General features: G+C 49.3%; 1 protein-coding gene and 1 long non-coding RNA gene across 2 annotated transcripts in view; one reads left to right on the top strand and one right to left on the bottom strand.

Moving 5' to 3' along the window:
* PPP1R16A (protein phosphatase 1 regulatory subunit 16A) overlaps positions 1-13,788 on the bottom strand; it is a 40,913-nt gene extending 27,125 nt beyond the window's left edge. Inside the window, exon 1 of the mRNA XM_081874385.1 lies at positions 11,709-13,788. Within this exon, the coding sequence (XP_081730511.1) occupies positions 11,709-11,958 (250 nt within the window). The 5' untranslated portion in view covers positions 11,959-13,788. The remainder of the gene's footprint in view (positions 1-11,708) is intronic.
* The window catches only part of LOC309349166, a 259,434-nt gene that overhangs the window by 46,525 nt on the left and 193,462 nt on the right, over positions 1-19,447 (top strand). The window lies entirely within an intron of this gene.

Genomic DNA, 19,447 nt, shown 5'->3' on the forward strand with positions numbered 1-19,447 from the left:
GAGCAACCAAGATGACCAAGGGAAATGGTTGAGGGAATTGGGGATGCTCAGCCTGGATAAGAGGTGACTGAGAGGAGATGGAATCATAGAGTTTAAGCGACCCCGAGGGTCATCCAGTCCAAATATCTGCAATGCAGGAATCTCAGCTAAAGCATCCACGACAGATGGCCATCAAAGCCCTGCTTAAAAACCTTCAAGGAAGGAGAGACCACAACCTCCCGAGGGAGACCAATATGATGGCCATCTTCCAATATCTGACGGGCTGTCCCACGGAAGATGGAGCAAGCTTGTTTTCTCCTACTCCAGAGGGTAGAATTCAAACCAATCCATTCAAGTTACAAGAAAGGAGATTCCGACCCAATGACAGGAATAATAATAATAATAATAATAATAATAATAATAATAATAATAATTTATTATTTGTACCCCGCCCATCTGGCTGGGTTTCCCCAGCCACTCTGGGTGGCTTCCAACAAAGATTAAAAATACATTAAAATGTCACACATTAAAAACTTCCCTGAACAGGGCCGCCGTCAGATGTCTTCTAAATGTCAGATAGTTGTTTATCTCTTTGACATCTGATGGGAGGGTGTTCCACAGGGCGGGCGCCACCACCGAGACGGCCCTCTGGCTGGTTCCCTGTAACCTCACTTCTCGCAGGGAGGGAACCACCAGAAGGTCCTTGGAGCTGGACCTCAGTGTCCAGGCTGAACGATGGGAGTGGACAGAAGAATTTTGATGGCAAGAGCTGTCCGACAGTGGGATGGACTCCTTCAGGAGTCTACCTGTCTGAAGTCTACCTGTCTGAAGTCTACCTGTCTGAAGCTACAGCCAAACCAGTCCTCCCCACCACCACCTCAGCAGCTGACTCCTGGAGCTGGCTCTGGAACTGTCCCTCCTGGGAGTGTCACCCAGGAGTCCCAAGCACCGCAATGGAACCAAGGCTACCGAGGTCCAAGGGCGAACAACGGCAACCATGTCTGTTCTCCAAACCCCAAATGCAATATGGCCATTGCCACTTCCACTATCCAGCCAAGCAAAAGGCACAGCAATTTGTTCCACATTCCCTGTGCACCTTGGAGGCTCCAGAGCCGAGGCCTGACAAACCCAAGTGAGCCAGAGATCCAGGAAATCAAGGCCAGCGAGAAGAAAGCCAGTCTTGATAGCAGCACGGGGAGAGTTTGAGTAGCAGGTTTTCTCAAGTGGGAAAAGGTCCCCAGAGAGACGGCTGAGGCCAAACCGCAAGCCTTTGTGCACACCTAGAAGCTGGATGCGGTCCAAGGGCGAGGGGTGTGTTTTCCGGCCCCAACCCCTTATGAAAACACCTGCTGTTTTCCAGCCAGAAACCTCTCCCTGCCTACAGAAACTCGCCAGAAACCCCCGAGGCAGAGGGAAAACACCTACGGAGGCAACAGGAACTGGCCCTGGTTATGCACCAAGGGGATGCAGCCAATATTGAGTCAGCCGCCTACCCAGGAGGGTGTTCAGTGGTAGAAAGCGTCGAGTCGATCAAACATAGGGTGGCAAGAGGGGCATTGAAGCAACAATGGAAGCGCGAGATGGCACAAGGGAGGGGTTCTATGGACTCAGCAGCCATGCAGCATGAAAACCCCATCAGTCCAATTCCTCTTTATCAATTGCATCTCAAGGGGAACAAGGGAAAGCTTGGCCTGCTGTCTCAGATGCCTTCAGAGTGTGTCCTAGGCCCCCTTCCAGAATCATCCCACTTCTCTTAAGCATGACTCACGGAATCACAGAACAGCAGAGTTGGAAGGGCCCCGGGGGCCATCTAGTCCAATGCAAGAATCTCAGCTAAATCACACATGCCCAGACTGCATAAGGGCCACTGCAGAGAAGCAGGTCAGTTGGTGTCACCCCTTCAGGGTCATCGTGAGGCTAAAGGTACCCCCCCCCTTATGTCCATATAGTTGAATTATTATCCAGTAGGAGAAAGTGAGTGATCCGTTATTGGGTGGTAACTGGCACTGAGTTTTTTCTCACTGCTCAGAGAGGGAATCTGGTTCCTCTGTGTTGCAATGTCACTTAATGCCAGTCTATGAGACTGGACTGGTACAGAGTCAGGCCCTCCCTGGGTGGGTGACAAGGCAGGGATGGTTATGATGCATCATGAACTGCCTTCTTGCTTCAGAGACAGAAGTAGGGAAATGAGCTGGTTGTAAACGATGCTTGGTGCTGCCAGGGATTCTTCACAGACTACACATTCCCTTTGCGGCAAGTGGTTGGATGGGAATTAACTGCGTTATGGGGGTGGCTGATGGGAATGGCTGAGACTGGTATGTGGGGGCCTGGGGGGGGCAGGCAAGGTTGTGCTTTGTGAAACAAGAGTGTGGAGAGAGGTTGAGGGTGCAGCCTCTAAACCCAGCGGTTTCGCTCAGCCGCTAATGAGTTTTGTAACATGTGATTTCCTTTCAGGCATTTAAGGGGATGTTTTGTTTTGTTCCTAATCAGGCCGCTTTACAACATGGACTTTCATTGCATTTTGGCATTCAATTTTCATTTGCAATGCTTCATCTCAATATCTTGTAATGCTGTAGTTGTGATGTTTTAAGGCATCCTTTATCTGTTTAAAGGTATTGTTTCGCTAGATAACTTTTAATGCTGTTTTTGTGGATTTGCGACTCAACATCGTGAGAGTTTGCAGCAGTGAGGGTATGAAGGATCCCATTGTTCTTGCTGGCCGAGTAGGACTAGATCTGATCTGTTTCGGGTGAACACATGAGGACAGGCTTCTTCGTGGGAAGAGAACAGCTCAGAAAGGCAAGCAATTGCCTAGGGTGGTGGGCTCTCCCTGGCTGAGGGTCTTCATGCAGAGACAGGACAAATCATCTCTTGGGGATGCTGATGCTCTGGATTTCTTGCTAAGGGTGGGGAAGGGGATGTGCTAGATGGCCAGCCTTGATGCCGAAATCCAGGATCCCCTGAGCTCTGCGAGTGCGGCTTTTTCCCGATTGAAGTGCAGAGTGTTTGAGGACCGGGACATTCGCAGGGAAACCAAAATGCTTGTTTACAAAGCTATTGTACTGCCAACCTTACTATATGCTTGTGAAACAAGGACCACTTATAAACACCATCTCCAGCTCCTTGAAAGATTCCATCAATGGTGTCTCCAAAAAATTTTACACATCACTTGGGAAGACAGGCAAACTAATATGAGTGTACTGGAAAAAGCAAAAATCACCCGTGTCAAAGCAATGATTCTTCAACATCAACTTTGTTGGACTGGTCATGTTGTCCGGATGCCTGATGATTGTCTTCCAAAGCAACCACTCTATTCCGAACTTAAAAATGGAAAGCGTAATGCTGGTGGTCAACAAAAGAGGTTCAAAGACTCTCTCAAGGCAATTCTTAAAAAATGTAGTATAAACACTGACAACTGGGAAACACTGGCCTGTGAGTGCTCCAGTTGGAGAACAGCCTTTACCAAAGGTGTCATGGGCTTTGAAGACACTCAAACTCAGAATGCAAGGGAGAAACGTGCTAAGAAGAAGGTACGCTTGGCAAATCCACACCGTGATCAACTCCGGTCCAGAAACCCATGTCCCCACTGTGGAAGGACGTGTGGATCCAGAATTGGCCTCCACAGTCACTTACGGACTCACTGTTAAAACTGTGTTTATGGAAGACAATCTTACTCGGCTACGAGGGATCGCCAAAGAAGAAGATGAAGAAGAAGATAAGGTCTCCCCCAACTCTATGATGCCACAACTGCTCTTTCCCCCTCCCTATATCTGGCACTACTAGACAGCTAGGAAGCCCACACTCTGCAGACACAACTAACAGACATCACTCAGAGGAAATGCATTCCACATGTGCTACTACTGTTCCTGAAGATGCAGCTTCACTGATGGCAGTTTAGATTGATTGCAGCTGTCTTTCTTATTGTAAGACAGAATCGTGATCTGACTTTCTGCCTCTTGCATTTTGAAAGTCACGCATTATCATCTGTTGCAATTTCTCCTGCATTTCCTGTTCTTGCTATGATGACTTAGTTATTGCCACCGGTTTGAAATTTACGGCATGTAATGCCTTAAGAGAGAATATTATGAAAATGATTTACAGGTGGTACATGACCCCAGTCAAGCTTGCAAAAATCTATCATTTGCCCGATGATAAATGTTGCAAATGTAAAGAGATTGAGATTGAGAAAGAGAAGAGATTCTTTCACCTTTGGTGGATGTGCCCAAGGATTAAGGCTTTCTGGGAAATGATTTATAATGAAATGAAAAAGGTATTTAAATATACCTTCTTGAAGAAACCAGAAGCCTTTCTCCTAGGCATGGGTGGCCAATTGGTGCCAAAGAAGGACAGAACTTTTTTTATGTATGCGACAACAGCAGCAAGAATACTTATTGCAAAGTATTGGAAGACACAAGATTTACCCACTCTGGAAGAATGTCAGATGAAGGTGATACGACTATATGGGACTGGCAGAAATGACTGGCAGAATCCGAGACCAGGGAAAAGAGTCGGCGGAAGAAGACTGGAAGAAATTTAAAGACTATCTGCAGAAATATTACAAAATTAATGAATGTTAGAATGATGTTGGACAGAAATTAAGTGGTTACCAGCTGTAATGTAAAGGTTGAGCAATAAGTTATAATAAGTTATAAATAAGTTATAATAAGGATTTGTTGAGTTAAGAATTCGAATTGGAATACAAAAGGGGGAGGTGAGAGGAGGTCTGGGAAACAAGGTAATGGAAATAGGTAATGGAAATGATATTTGTTTTAATTGTTTTGTAATTTTGTATTTTTGTATTTTTGTTACTTTTTGTTACTTTTTGTTTTTTGTTTTTTTTGTATTAATTTGGAAACTCTAATAAATATCTATTAAAAAAAAAATGATGACTTAGTTATTGAACTCCCATACCGCCTGCGTTCCCAAACACACAAATATTCCCACCTCTGGGGGCCTTTTCCTTCCCTAGTGCAGGGGCTCTCCCCTCAAGCTGCCTCCATTAAGGCTCTGCAGCCTCCGTCTCTGGAGTTTTGCCAGGCGAATGCTTCCTTTGGTCTTAACCGGAGCCCTCAACACTCAGCCACCAGCAGGGAGGCAAAGCATCAAGTGGGCTCCAGCCTTTAGGAGCCTCTGCCCCTCACTGTGGGGCCCCTGGGGCCACCCCATTGTTGCTTCAGGACCGCAAGGGAGCAGGACTTCCTCCTCGGCTGCACAGAAGGTCAAGCACACAGCTCCCTTGCAGGAGTTATTACAGCTAAGCCAGAACAGCTTGTTCCTGCCATGGCTCCATGTGTCCACTGTCAACAGACACAGCTCACCCACGTGGACACGTTCTCCGCACCCAGCCACCCCGCACCTAATGGCCTGTTTTGTACACACTTTTTTAAAAAGCTACCCATCAGGAACCTTCCAGCGCCCCCAGTTCTCATCACGCACTGTGTGTGATTGCCTGCATTTGGTGAGTGCCGCTCATGTCTGCGAGAGACCATCAACCCTGTTTCAAAACAGCGGACCTGGTTGCCAGTTCGTTTCCGGGGTTCCAATTCAATGTTCTGACTCAGGGCCCAAACACCTGAAAGGCCAGCTGCACCTCTGCTGCCGAGATCAGCAGAGGGGACCCAGTTAGCAGCAAGATGGACCAACGGCATCTGGCTGAAGAAGGTGCCTGTCGACTCTCGACAAAAGTGCGCCAAAGGGGGACCAACGCTCTGTCTTCCGGGGTGATACCTAGCCCAATCTAGCCGCTCGGTGGCAAAGGTGGTTTTCTTCCACTTCTCTCTCCCAGCAAAGCGCAGGGTCCAGAGGCAGAGCCACCCCCGTGGTTGCACAAGCAAAAGGCAGAGATGCAGGTGGCTCATTCTGGGCTCCTCCTTACAAACCCAGGGACAGAAATGCCCATGTTGTGCTTTACAGCGAGACGCGCTTCCCCACAAGCCGCAGCCAGTGGCGCCCTCCACATTCCACACATTCCCCAAGTCCTAAGCTCAGCCGCCTGACCACAGCAGGTCCCCGATGGGGAGGGGCAGTGCAACATATGCTGCAGAAGGTGATCCCGACATCCTGGATTAATGCTTCAGGAGCATTTCATGCGCGGGGGTGGGGGAGAGACACAAGTACATGCCACTGTTGCCAGTTTCAGGGCATTAAAAGAGAAATAGATGGGTTCTTAGATGGAGATGTCGTTGGCTCAGCTACTGTAGGAGACACAGAGCCCAGAGGCAAAAGGCATGGCCTGGACAGAGCGTGGGTGGTCTGGTCTGGGCCAGGGGCCAGGAGATTCCCTGGTCAGCATTTTGCCGGGCACTCCAAGTGCTAAGGGTCAGCCAGGTGAAAGGGTCAGGGCCAGAGGAGGGGTCATGGCTGCAGAGGCCAAAAGCTCTGTCCTCCAGGACTATATCGCTGGCAGCCTTCCCTGAAGCCACACATAATTATCGGCTCCATTCTTCCACCGGCAGCCAAAGTACACTCTGAGCGGATCCAGCTGTTTAAAATTATTTCTATTTTCAGCTCATCCGCCTTTTCATTCAAGGATCACGTTTTGTCATTAGCTAGCCTAAGAAGAGAGGAAGAGTCGGAGGCCGAGAGTGAATCGTAAAAACCCGGCAAGCTCCATGGCCTGCCCCTCTGCCGCGTGGGGAAGTCAAGGGGGAGCCACTAAACACAGAGAAGGGAGAAGCCGCAGCAGAGACAGACTTCGCCTCGGCACCACAGAGCAGAGCGTGGTGGCAGCTGACCGCTGCATGCTGGGCTTGCATTTTCTTGCTATTGCAGCCCAGAAATGAAGGGCAGGGATGGGGGGAGAAGAGATCTGCAGAGTTAACTTTTACCAAAGTTGCGCCGTTGGCTGTGAGGTTGTGCCATTGCTAAATGTAGTCCCTTGCACATCCAATGGAAGTATAAGTGAGTCTCTGCCCCAAAAAGCTTACAGTATATATTTACAGCATGGCACAGAGGACTGACTATTAAGTGTCCAAAGCTGCCAAGGCTCAGAAGTCCCAAACTGGAATAATTCTTTTTTTACTAACAGGAGTTCCACGGAGCCCAGACATCCTGCTAGCCTGCCCTGCCTGGGGGCTTCCTGGAAGCATCTGGCTGGAAGCAGGATACTGGACTAGGACAGCTTTTGGCCTGATCCAGCAAAGATGCTCACCTATTTTAGCCACGCTGAGCTCAGGGCTACCATGTGTAGTTCTCATCCTGCTGATTCATTCATTAAGAGCTCAAATGTCTGAAAAGTAAGTTTGTTGGTCTAAACCAGGCGTAGGCAAACTAAGGCCCGGGGGCCGGATCCGGCCCAATCGCCTTCTAAATCCAGCCTGCGGACGGTCTGGGAATCAGCGTATTTTTACATGAGTAGAATGTGTGCTTTTATTTAAAATGCATCTCTGGGTTATTTGTGGGGCATAGGAATTTGTTTATTATTATTATTATTATTTCAAAATATAGTCTGCCCCCCCCACAAGGTCTGAGGGACAGTAGACTGGCCCCTGCTGAAAAAGTTTGCTGACCCCTGGGACTCTAAACAGCAGCTGCAGCCCTGCCTGGAGCCGGCAAGGGAGCTGAACAAGTCACTTGGGCAGAGACTCCTGACGCAGAGATCAGAGGTTGGGGCAGCAAAAGAGCAAATGGATAGGCAGGACAACCAACATGCCTCCAAGTCAGAGGAAAGAGGTCCTCTGCCACAGGTTGCCCCCCCCCCCCCCCCGCCGCCGCCTTCCAGTGTGAATATCTGAGGCACTACCTCCACCTGCATGTCCCACTGCAATCGCAGAACCTTCTTTGGGCTGCCCGTCCATCTGTGTGTCTCACTGCAAAGGAACAGAGGACATCCTTTGCATGCAGAAGGTCCTGGGGCAAATCCAGGGCATCTCCTGAGATGAGCCTGATGGATCAGGGCAACGGCCCATCTAGTCCAGCCATCTGCTCTCAGTGGCCAACCAGAAGCCTGGTAACACCCCAAAATCTTGGAGAGCTTCTGCGCATCAACAATCCTGGGACTTGATGGAACAATGGTCAAACTCTGGATAAGGCACTTTTATGTTTTCTTGCTGGGGTCTTTAACGGGCCTTTTATGTACAGTGGACGCTTGGGTTGCGAACGCGATCTGTACAGGAGGCACGTCCGCAACCCACAGCACCGCGTCTGCGCACGCGCGGGTCACAATCCAGCACTTCTGTGCATGCGCAAAGTGCAATTTAGTGTTTCTGCGCATGCGCGAGTGCCAAAATCTGGAAGTAACCCGTGCTGGTACTTCTGGGTTCGGCACGGTGCGCAACCCGCAAACGCGTAACCTGAAGCGTCTGTAGCCCGAGGTATGACTGTACATGTCTTTAACATGTGTACCATCGGATCCTCTGGGCTGGGGAAGACGGACGAATAAAACGAAAAGCCTCTCGCTTGCGACTGCAGAAGACTTGCTTCCTCGTGGAAGCCTTTCAAATATGTGAAAACTGCAATTTTGTCTCTGCTTGACCCCTCTTCCTGCAAAGCTCCACTTGTCACATTTCTCTAAGCCTCCCTCAAATGTTACTGAGCGGGGAGGAGAGAGCCCCATGGACAGGCACAGCCAGGATACGGCCTACTCACCTTGTAGGCCACTGAATGGGAAGGGGGGCATGGCAGAAAGAGGAAACTGGCAGTGCCAACCGGGTCTGGCTTCTAGTTTCTGCAACACACCAGCAAGTCTTATAGAAGAAAGGCAGCAAGCTTGGGAAGAAAGGCAGTGGAGTGGGGTGTTTTTTTTGGGGGGGGGCAGGTCATTCAGTGGATAAAGATGCCACTGAAGAACCCAGGAAGATTCCACTTCCTGGGAGAGCCGGGCAGCTTCAGCAGTGCTGGTCAACTAACCATTATGCTTTTAAAAATGTCAAGCACCTCTGTTGCTCTCCAGTAAAGCCCCTCCAGCATACACTTAAATCTTCCTTAAAATACGACGACAGAACTGTTTGGGGTAAATCATGGGCAGCCACAACTAGAGGCATTGGGCAACTCCATCCCCAGAAGCAGCCGGTCCTATGAAAGGCTTTCTGAACATCACAGAACTTACTCCAAATGTATCTCGGCAACTGTTTCATGGCAATCTTTATTTTCAGATACAGATAGGTAGCCGTGTTGGTCTGCCATAGTCAAAACAAAATAAAAAAATGCCTTCCAGTAGCACCTTAAAGACCAACTAAGTTAGTTCTTGGTATGAAGAAGTGTGCATGCACACGAAAGCTCATACCAAGAACTAACTTAGTTGGTCTTTAAGGTGCTACTGGAATGAATTTTTTTATTTTGTTTTTATTTTCAAAGGATGCTTCCGAGGAGGTGAGATTTGCATGCGGTGAGACAGGCCTATGCACACTTCCAGGGTTTGCACACAGAACAAAGAGCATTAAAAGGATCCGAAACTCCTGCAGCCTTTAACTCCCTTGTTGCACAATCTTCTATTGTAAGCTGCAGAGAGAACTTAGTATCCTACCGGGTGGCAAACAAATGTTGCTCGTTAAAAACTGGCTTCTTGGATTAGTAGAGCTTCTGATTAAGCTACAAACCTGCACCCCCACAGCATCACTTGTCAGGGGTGGGCCCACCAGGGTGTTTGAGGCTGAGGGCAAGAAGCCCTTGGCTGAATCTTCTCCCCTGGGTTTGCACCTGCTTCTTTCCCCTACATCTTTTCTTAGCATCCAAAGCCTCTTTCGTTGCACCTGGTAGACACTGCTTTCCTTGTTGATTCCCCTCAAAGCCAAGCTAGAGCGCACAAGCAACCCAAGTAGAAATATGTCTAGAAGTGTTTATGAAGCAACCGACTTCAGTAGGCTCTGATGATGAACTGAAATTCCAAAAGAGTTTAATGGAGCTTCCTCCCTAGCAAGCAGGCTTGGATCGCAGCCCCAGCATTTTCCCTTCGCCTTTTTAATCAGTGGGATTGAAATGGTTTTAAATTTGATTTCTATTTTTTTGTTGATGTTACATTTCTATTCTGCACTATTCCATTCCTCACTGTAGCATCACAACAACCCTGCGAGAGAAGCCAGGCTGAACGGATGGTTTGCCCAAGGCCATCATCACACAGCGACCTTCACAGCCAAGTGGAGAGTTTCCTGCAGAACTGAGCAGGAGCAGCCTTTCGGATTCACAGACTAACCCCGCAATCCTGTGCATGTCTACGTGGAAGTAATCCTACTGAGCTGAGAGGGCCTTGTTCCTTAGGATTGCAGCCACAGACTGGAATCCCTTATCTGGAAGTCTGCCCCTCTGGACACACACAGGAATGTGCTCTACGAGTTCTGTGAAATTCACATGTTTACATGTTCGAGTCAACAATGGCTGCCACCCTGGAATTACTACTGAGACGAGTGTGGAATTCTGAAAGAACAACTATCCTCCTTCTCACTTTGAGAGGGGCGGAATCATATGGCCCAGGATTGCATGGGGAAGTAAAGGAACGGAGGAATTAGAGACTCAAAGGCTGAAGTAAAGGGAAGAGGAAAATTGAGGACCATCGAGATGGGGACTTTGGGAATGAAGGGAGGACCATAATGATACTGCTACGTAGGATTATAGAACTATAGGGTTGGAAGGGAGCCTCTGGGGTCATTCAGTCCAACCCCCTGCAATGCAGGTATCACAACTGAAGCATCCCTGACAGATGGCCGTCCAACCTCTGCTTAAAAGGCTCCAAGGAAGCAGAGTCCACCACCTTCCCAGGGAGTCCGTTCCACTGTCAAACAGCTCTTACAATGACAGATGGCCATATTTGCATTTCTGCAACTATAACTGGACACACAGTGCTCCTAACCGGAGCCAAAGACAGAAAAGCTTACAACAACATGGGTTTTCGTTGTTTTGCACGTTGCTATAGCAGAATAAAGTTTTCTCGAGACACAACTCCTTATGGCTTGCCAGAATCCTCATTTTTCTTAGGTTTTCTAGCTCTTGCAGCAAAAGGGCTGGGAGGAAAACATGGGGAACAGACCAGATTTCCCAGATTCATTATGCTTTCAACTTTCATAATTCCCAGACCAATATGCTAGGTTGGGGAAGGCTGACTAAGAGACTGAAATATGGTAAAAGTACCACCCTATTCTGCCTTGGTCAGACCCCACCTGGAGTCCTGTGTCCAGTTCTGGGCACCTCAGCCTAAGACAGATGTTCAACAAGCTGGAACATGTGTAGAGGAGGTTCTGGAAACCAAGCCTCAAGAGAAACTGTTGAGGGAGTTGGGAATGTTCAGCCTGGAGAAGAGAAGGCTGGGAGGCGATAGAATAGCCATCTTCAAATATCTGAAGGGCTGTCACACGCAAGACGGCGTAAGCTGATTTTCTGAGGCTCTGGAGCAGGCATCCCGAAACTTGGCCCTCCAAATGTTTTGGGCCAAGTTTGGGGGTGCCTGCTCTGGAGGGTAAGAGCCAAACCAATGGATTCAAATGACAAGAAAAAAGTTTCCGACTTAATGTCAGGAAGAACTTTCTGATGGTAACAGATGTTCAAGAGTGGAACGGAATCCCTGCGAAGATTGTGGACTCTCTTTCATTGGGGATTTTTAAGCAGAGGTGGGATGGTCATCTGCAGGAGGGTTTGGACTAGATGACCCCCAGGCTCCCTTCCGACTCACCAATTTCATGACTCTCCGATTCCCCAGCCCTGCTGCCTGAGATGGCTGCAGCACCTGGGCGCCGTGTGAACCAGGAGTTCTGCCACAAAGCTATATCCCCTCCCCACTGCCACTGGGCTCCAGCTCCTACCTTCTTCCACGTCATTGCGGCACGCGGCCTCCAGCAGCCGGATGTTCTCGGGGAACAGAACCCGCCTCTCCTTGCTGCTCCCCTTCTTCTTCTTCTCCGCTCTGGTCTTCTTGCCCTGCACGTCTTTCTCAAACTGGGCCCACTTCTTCAGCTGCTGCGTGCGGCGTTTCTGGGCATGCTTCAGCCGCTCCTGAGTGCCCATCCGGCCCACCGCGGACATCTCGGCCAGCAGCTCCAAATGCTCCGCCATGGCTGACCAGGGGCAAGTCGCTCACTCTCCTTCCGCAGTCAAAGATGCCTCAGAAGCATTTGGAACAGTTCCACGTAGGGTGGGGAGGAAGGGGGCTTTAAGGAGCCCCCTTCAAGCATTACCAGCAAGGTTTCCAAAGAGCTCAGCCCAAAGGCAACGGCTTCTTACTGCTGTGCCGTGACCAGTTGCCAAGACTGTGACATCCCTGCTGGCAAAGGGAGAGTGTCTTCCATGGCCGACCCACCTGTTGGATGGGCAAAGTGGCCCTCAAAACCCGAAGCTGAGAAGTTGGGAGCCTCTCACCAGCAGGGTATCCATGCAAGTTATCTAAGAACAAAAGCACGTAGTGAACTGGGTGCTGGATTCCCAAAGCTGGAAGAAAGAGCAGCCCTTTGCGAGACACTGTCAAGGAGTCTTAATGATGCTTGAGAGATATTTTCATCACCTAAACAGCTAAGGAAGCAGGGGCCAGACCTGGAGCCTGTGGGGAGGCATTCTGAGCCCTGTTCCAAGATCCATCCTCAGTAATGCAGCTAGCTCCAATCAAAGCACAGTTCGGATCATCTCTCCATTGAGAATAAAAGCAAAGCACAAATCCCTCCACCGTTAGTCTTTACTGGCAGCTTCCAAACGGCAGCCTCTGTCCCTCTCCAGTCCAGAGTGCAGCAAGCTTGTTTCCAGGTGCACACCTGATGGTCATTACTACCGCTCAGGCTCTGTTAGGAGCCTCATTACCCAGATAGCACACAGCCGGCTGTCTCCTCTGCTGACAAAGCGAAGGCCTCAGAGTCTGGGGGCAAAGGGAGGCAGGTCTCTACAGGCTGCCAACCCGTTCCGAGGCTCACTGGAGTACCTGTGAGAGCTGCCCGGGACTGCACCTTCCAGCCACCGCCCCAGGGCACAGCTCAAGACCGCCCCACAGATTCTGCTTCGATTCCAGCGACCCCCAAGCCGTCTCCAAAACACCAGGCAGCTCTGCTCTTGCAGCTGTTTCGGGACAAGATCTTGTCTTGGCTGTTCAACCTCTTCCACGTGTTGCTGCGCGAACCTCCTTCGAAAGGAAAGCGGAGATGCTGGAGAGGCAGTGCGGAGGGTCCCTGTTTCCTGTTCTCGCTCCCAGCAATTTGTCTTGCCGCTGCCTCCCAACCTTCAGCTCTCCCCCTCTCGCTCTCTCCAACTACTCAGGAGCTCAGCTGAAGGAACCAGCTGGCAGGGTGAGCCCTGCTCCTCGATGGAGACTCCTCCCTCCGACAGCCTGCCACTCGGGCACTGGGCTGAGCTTCCAGCCAAGCACGCTCCAGAGAGTCCTGCAACAGAGGAGGAACAAGGAAGCCAATCAGAAAGAGGCATGCGGGCGACAGAGCAAAGAGGTGCCCAGCTCACCCTGCCGCTTCCCACCTCACACGGCGCTGGCGCTGCCCTGCCTTAATCCAGGATTAACCTACAATCAAAGTTTAAGCAAATTACTTGGGGTTTTGGCACTGGCCGCTCAAAGCCTCTTTCTCTTCTCTCCCTCTCCCTGCCGCGCCCCAGCAAAGCCTCTTGCGTTCAGCAACTTCTCTTCCCCTTTTCTGCCACCTGCAACCTAGCAGAGTTGTCTTCCTTCCCAGAACCCCCCAAAAATACTCATTGGGGAGCAACGCAATGGACTGGCCCAGGGATGCACACCGACGATACCCCCCAGCACTGTGCAAACAAAGCAGGAAGGAATAGAGCAGGAAGGAATAGACCTATGAGACCAGGTAAATAGAGCAGGAAGATAAATAAATAGAGCAGGAAGGAATAGACCTATGAGACCAGGGTTCAAATCTCCACTAAGCCATGAAGCTCACTGGGTGACCTTGGGCCAGTCCCTGCCTCTCGGCTTAACCTACCTTGCAGGGCTGTTGTGGGGAAGCAAATTATTATTATTATTATTATTATTATTATTATTATTATTATTATTATTTATACCCCGCCTATCTGGCTGGGCTTCCCCAGCCACTCTGGGCGGCTTCCAAAAAAAATATTAAAATACTGTACTACATCAAACATTAAAAGCTTCCCTAAACAGGGCCGCCTTCAGATGTCTTCTAAAAGTCTGGTAGTTGTTGTTCTCTTTGACATCTGGTGGGAGGGCGTTCCAAAGGGCGGGTGCCACCACAGAGAAGGCCCTCTGCCTGGTTCCCTGTAACTTGGCTTCTCGCAGTGAGGGAACCGTCAGAAGGCCCTCGGAGCTGGACCTCAGTGTCCGGGCAGAACGATGGGGGTGGAGACGCTCCTTCAGGTATACAGGACCGAGGCCGTTTAAATGCATGCTGCCTTGAGCAACTTGGGGATAAGTGCAATAAATATGCAATAGTAAAACAAATGAAAAACACGGTTGCCTTCCGGAAGAACAGAGGCCAGGGAATGTCCCCTGCTTCCCTTGACAAATGTAAATGTGCTTTAAATGAGGCCTCCTGTCACCCGTATCAGCTAAGCAGGGGGAGGGGAGAAGTAGAGGAAGAAAAGGCCGTCTGCCGTGCACTTTGCACCCAGGGGCTGAAGCAGGAGAACTTCTCTCCAATCCATTACCCACGGATAAAAAGCAATATCCGCGTCTAAAGTTCTTGGAGCCCTTATCTTGTTATCTCCCATGACAAGGCCAGCACAACCATTTAGGTGCTGCAGGACAGGTTGGAGAAGGAGCCCAGTGGGGCTGGAGGTCAGCGGGTGACGTACGCTAACCTTGCTCAGCGTCCTGCTAGCTGCAGAGTTCTCTGGACCTCTCCATAAGTAGTAACAGAATCACGCAAAATAATCGTCAGCAAATGGAAGAGAAGCTGCAAAGCAGTGAATTTCGTCCTCAGAACGGTCAGAATGCATTGGGCGGACAGGCAGGACGGAAGGATCCTCTACTGTTTTGTGCTTTTGTGATAGCTCAGCTGGTTAGAATGTAGTTCTGATGATGCCGCGGTTGGAGTTGACACTTCCCCTTCCACTGTCAAACAGCTCTTATTATGGTTGGGGTATTTAAACATCACCCAATAGCCAGTGAAGTGTGATTGTAATTTGGTACACGGTTGTAATTTGTATACCAGTCGCTGTTATTTCATTCTGCAATTCTGAATTACTTCCCGGCCCCCTTTTGTTACTTACTTGTTTTTTCAGGGTCTATATGTTTTTGTATGTAATAAAAATTCAATTTTGAAAAAAGAAGGCTACAAACAAGGAAGCTCACTGACCCAAGTCCATTCCAACTCTAGTTGGTCCAATTATTTATTTTTTTACACGTCTTCCTTTTCTCCTAGTACCAAAGGTTCTGAGACAGTATAATTAATTTCCATATAGGATTTTATTTGCAATGTGATCTCCTTGCCTAGCCTGAAAGTGGGGGAAAAGCCTTTGCAGGTGCACAATCGCTTCTGGTTTAGCAACACACAGGTGCTCCACTGATTATATAACAAGACTAGCAGTGGCAAGAAATATTGTGCCACTCGCGTTCGTCCCCCATCAGGCCACTCCGTCAACACATCTGCTTCACAGAACACAGCATCCCAACCACGTGCAACGCCTGAGCAGCCACGTAAACTGCCTGGGGCGAGGAACAGGAACGCAGGAACTCCCCAGAGTCTTCCCAGAATAAGGAATGCAAAGAATGTGGCGTCAGGCCTGGGAGCAATTCATCAGGCAAGGCTTCCACAATGCAACTTTCACTCAAGGACATCCAAACAAAAGCAGAAGCATTGCTCAACTAAGACTGGTCCTCTGCAGGGGAGCCAGCATCTGCTCTCCTAGGAGAATCACAGAATCTTCGAGTGGAAGGGTCTGTGAGGGTCATCTAGTCCAACCCCCTGCAATGCAGGAATCCCAGCTAAAGCATCCATGACAGCTGGCCTTCCAACCTAGACAGCATCTTAAAAAGCAGAGACATCACCTTGCTCACAAAGGCCCGTATAGTTAAACCTGTGGTTTTCCCAGTAGTGATGTATGGAAGTGAGAGCTGGACCATAAAGAAGGCTGATCGCCGAAGAATGGATGCTTTTGAATTCTGGTGCTGGAGGAGACTCTTGAGAGTCCCATGGACTGCAAGAAGATCAAACCTCTCCATTCTTAAGGAAATCAGCCCTGAGTGCTCACTGGAAGGACAGATCTTGAAGCTGAGGCTCTGAGACTTTGGCCACCTCATGAGAAGAGAAGACTCCCTGGAAAAGACCCTGATGCTGGGAAAGATGGAGGGCACAAGGAGAAGGGGAGGACAGAGGACAAGATGGTGGGACAGTGTTCTTGAAGCTACCAGCATGAGTTGGACCGAACTGCGGGAGGCAGTGGAAGACAGGAGGGCCTGGCGTGCTCTGGTCCAGGGGGTCACGAAGAGGCAGAGACGACTAAATGACTAAACAACAACAACATCTTGGTTGCCCTCCTCTGCACACCTCCCAACTTGTCAACATCCTTCTTAAATTGTGGTGCCCGGAACTGCACACAGGATTCCAGGTGTGGTCTGAGCAAGGCCTTACAGCAGCTCTCAGCATGCACTGCACCCCACCACGAGAGAGAGAGAGAGAGAGAGAGAGAGAGAGAGAGAGAGAGACCATTTTGCAATGCAAGCAGCTATGGCCTCCCCTGCACTCAAAGGACTAGGCTGGATTTGCCCCCATGAACCTGCCCTTCTTCCTGAAGGAGACAAAGAGTTCCCTCTCCACTCGCTCCAGAGATAGCTGGTTGGCACTTCCTCCTCTGCACTGTCATTTACCCATCAACACTAATCACTAAGCAGAGAGCACTTTTATTACCAGGTCTAATAAAACTGCCTATCTCGTAAAAACCTAATTCAGGCTTCCTCAAACTCCGCCCTCCAGATGTTTTTGGCGTACAACTCCCATGATCCCTAGCTAGCAGGACCAGTGGTCCAGGATGATGGGAACTACAGTCTCAAAACATCTGGAGAGCTGAGTCTGAGGAAGCCTGACCTAATTGGTTAAACAATAAAGACTTGACCTGAACCAAACAAAACCGGCAGCTTCACACGGAGTTCACATTTGCCTCGCCCACAGCAAAGAGTCACTCTCTCGACAGCTCAGCTCCTCCACAGATGCATCTTCAAGACTGGTTGCTGTCAAAAAAAACCCAAAAACCTGTCCCTTCTCCTTGGGCAGTTACCTGGTCAAAGTTATTTCTGGTGGAGGAAATGTTCTGGGATAGTTTGTCCACCTTTGGCCCCCACCCTGCACTCAGCTCTCACCTGTGGCTCCCAGAAGCTGTCAGCAGGCGACAGCAGCCACACACTGGGAAACGGCTTCAACTGGCTGGCTAGACCAGGTGAGAGTAGCCGATGTGTCTCAAACCTTGTATGAATTAGGGACTTCTGCTGTGAGCAAAGACAGGGCCTGACAGACTGAGTGGACAAGATCAACAGTAGGTCCAATGGTCAAGAAGGCGGTTTCTGTACCTGCTTAGAGGGAAATGGAGGGGGCGGCGGGTGGGGTTTGTTAACCTACGAAGACAGCCCATCCTGGAGATAGAAAACTCGGGTGATAAACCTCCACCGTCTTGCACCTATACTCATTTATGAGAAAGGCTTTGGGAATAATCCCCGAGGAACCATCTGTAGAACATCTCTGGGAGAAAAGAACACTAAGGAAGAATGCCTACACAAATTTGGAGTGGAGCTCCTAAAACAGTTGAGTGGCGCGTTGTACGCCTCCTTCCAGAAACTCCTGCAGCCAAGCTGGTGTCAAACATCTTGCTGTGATTTCCTTTGGACCACATCAGTGAGGCTGAGAGGGGGGTCTTGTCGTTTAGGCAACCCAGGACCTCCAGACACACTGCCCACGGTTGAGCCCAGGCAAGGCCATTTTGGTGCTGGAAATGCAGCAAAATCAACGTGGGTGGCAGCACTTACAGAACCAGGCATGACCAAAGTCTGTTTTGGGGGCCTAATCCGGCCCGCCGGTCAGTTTAATCCGGCTCCTGTGGCAGTTTATTTCCTGAGGTAAAATCCTAAAAAAACCAACTGTGGTTGGTCCTTTGGTCAGCCCTCACGGCCCTTCACTTCATCAAATCTGGCCCTCTTTGAAAATTTTTTGGAAACCACTGGTCAAGCCAAGGACAGTCATAAGGAACAGGAGGGCAAAAAGGCACGACCCTCAAGCCCCTGGCCTCTGCTCTGTCGTGGAGCAGTTTGCCCAGATGTTAAATAGCTGTGTGCCAAGTGCTGGGCATTCAGGGAGCACCTTTGCCAAACTGGCAACACACAACTGGAGGGCACCACAGAATCACAGATTGTAGAGTTGTAAGGGACCCCACAGGTCATCTAGTCCAACCCCCTGCAATGCAGGCATCACAAGCTTGGCAAAGGCAGGGCTAGAGCGTCTGGCCAGAAGTGGAGAGACCCGGGTTCAAATCTCTACCTACAAAGCTGACCTTAGGCTAGCCGGTCTCAACAGGTTTGATAAGGAAGATAAGACGAGAAGTATGCGTGGCACACTGAGCAACGTGGGAGCCTTTTTAAAAAAACAAACCAGCGTGGTTCAGTGAAGCACTAGATCTGGGATCAAATCCAATCTCAGCCATGGGTGGAGATGAATCCCTGCCACGCCTTGTAGCTTGCAAGAACAAGGTGTCATTCAAGACACTGGCTGCTCAAGGAGCACAGAGTGTGCTGTTCTCATAACCCCTCGAATCACACACCTGCCTGGCTCTGGGCTGCCATGCCTCTGCAGATCATAGAAAGGAAGGTCATGGGAGCCAGAAGGGTCGAGTGCCCTGCTTACCTACAGAGAACCATGAGCTGATAGGCCCTGCTATGGCAAAGGCAGGAAGGGAGGCAGGTGGGGAACTTGAATTGAGAAGATGCAGGTGGAGAAACAAAAGATGAAGAGGTGAAATCCGTTATGATTAAATGGGCACAAGATATAGGTCACAATATAATGTTTGAAGATTGGGAAAGATTGTGGAAAACTGATTTGAAATTTACAGATTGCTCTTTGCTGAAAGAAAATTACATGAAAACGATGCAAAGATGGTATATAACACCAGTGCAGATAGGAAGAATGTATAAAACTGGTTCAAATGTGTGTTGGAAATGTAAGGAAAAAGAAGGGACCTTTTACCATATGTGGTGGGATTGTAGCAAAATTAAAAAATTCTGGGAAATGATATACAATGATTTGAAGAAAATGTTCCAGTTAACATTTGTAAAAAAGCCTGAAGCATTTTTGTTAGGGAAAGACCTGCCAAGGAAACTGAAGAACATATTCATGTATGTGACAACGGCGGCAAGAGTCTTAATAGCACAAGGATGGAAGAATGAGGAAACACCGACCAAAGAACTGTGGCAAGAGAAACTGATGGATTAAGTGGAACTGGAGAATTTGACACACAAACTACGTGATAAGGACAACTGTGACTTTAAAGAAGAATGGGAACCCTTTACAAAGTACTTAAAGAAACAACAAAATGAACTGGACTCCTTGGCAGGTTTTGAACAAACATTCACAGACCTTGTTCTTTTCTGTAATTCTGT

The sequence above is a fragment of the Podarcis erhardii genome (assembly GCF_964252035.2).
Source record: "Podarcis erhardii genome assembly, chromosome: 8".
NCBI lineage: Eukaryota > Metazoa > Chordata > Lepidosauria > Squamata > Lacertidae > Podarcis > Podarcis erhardii.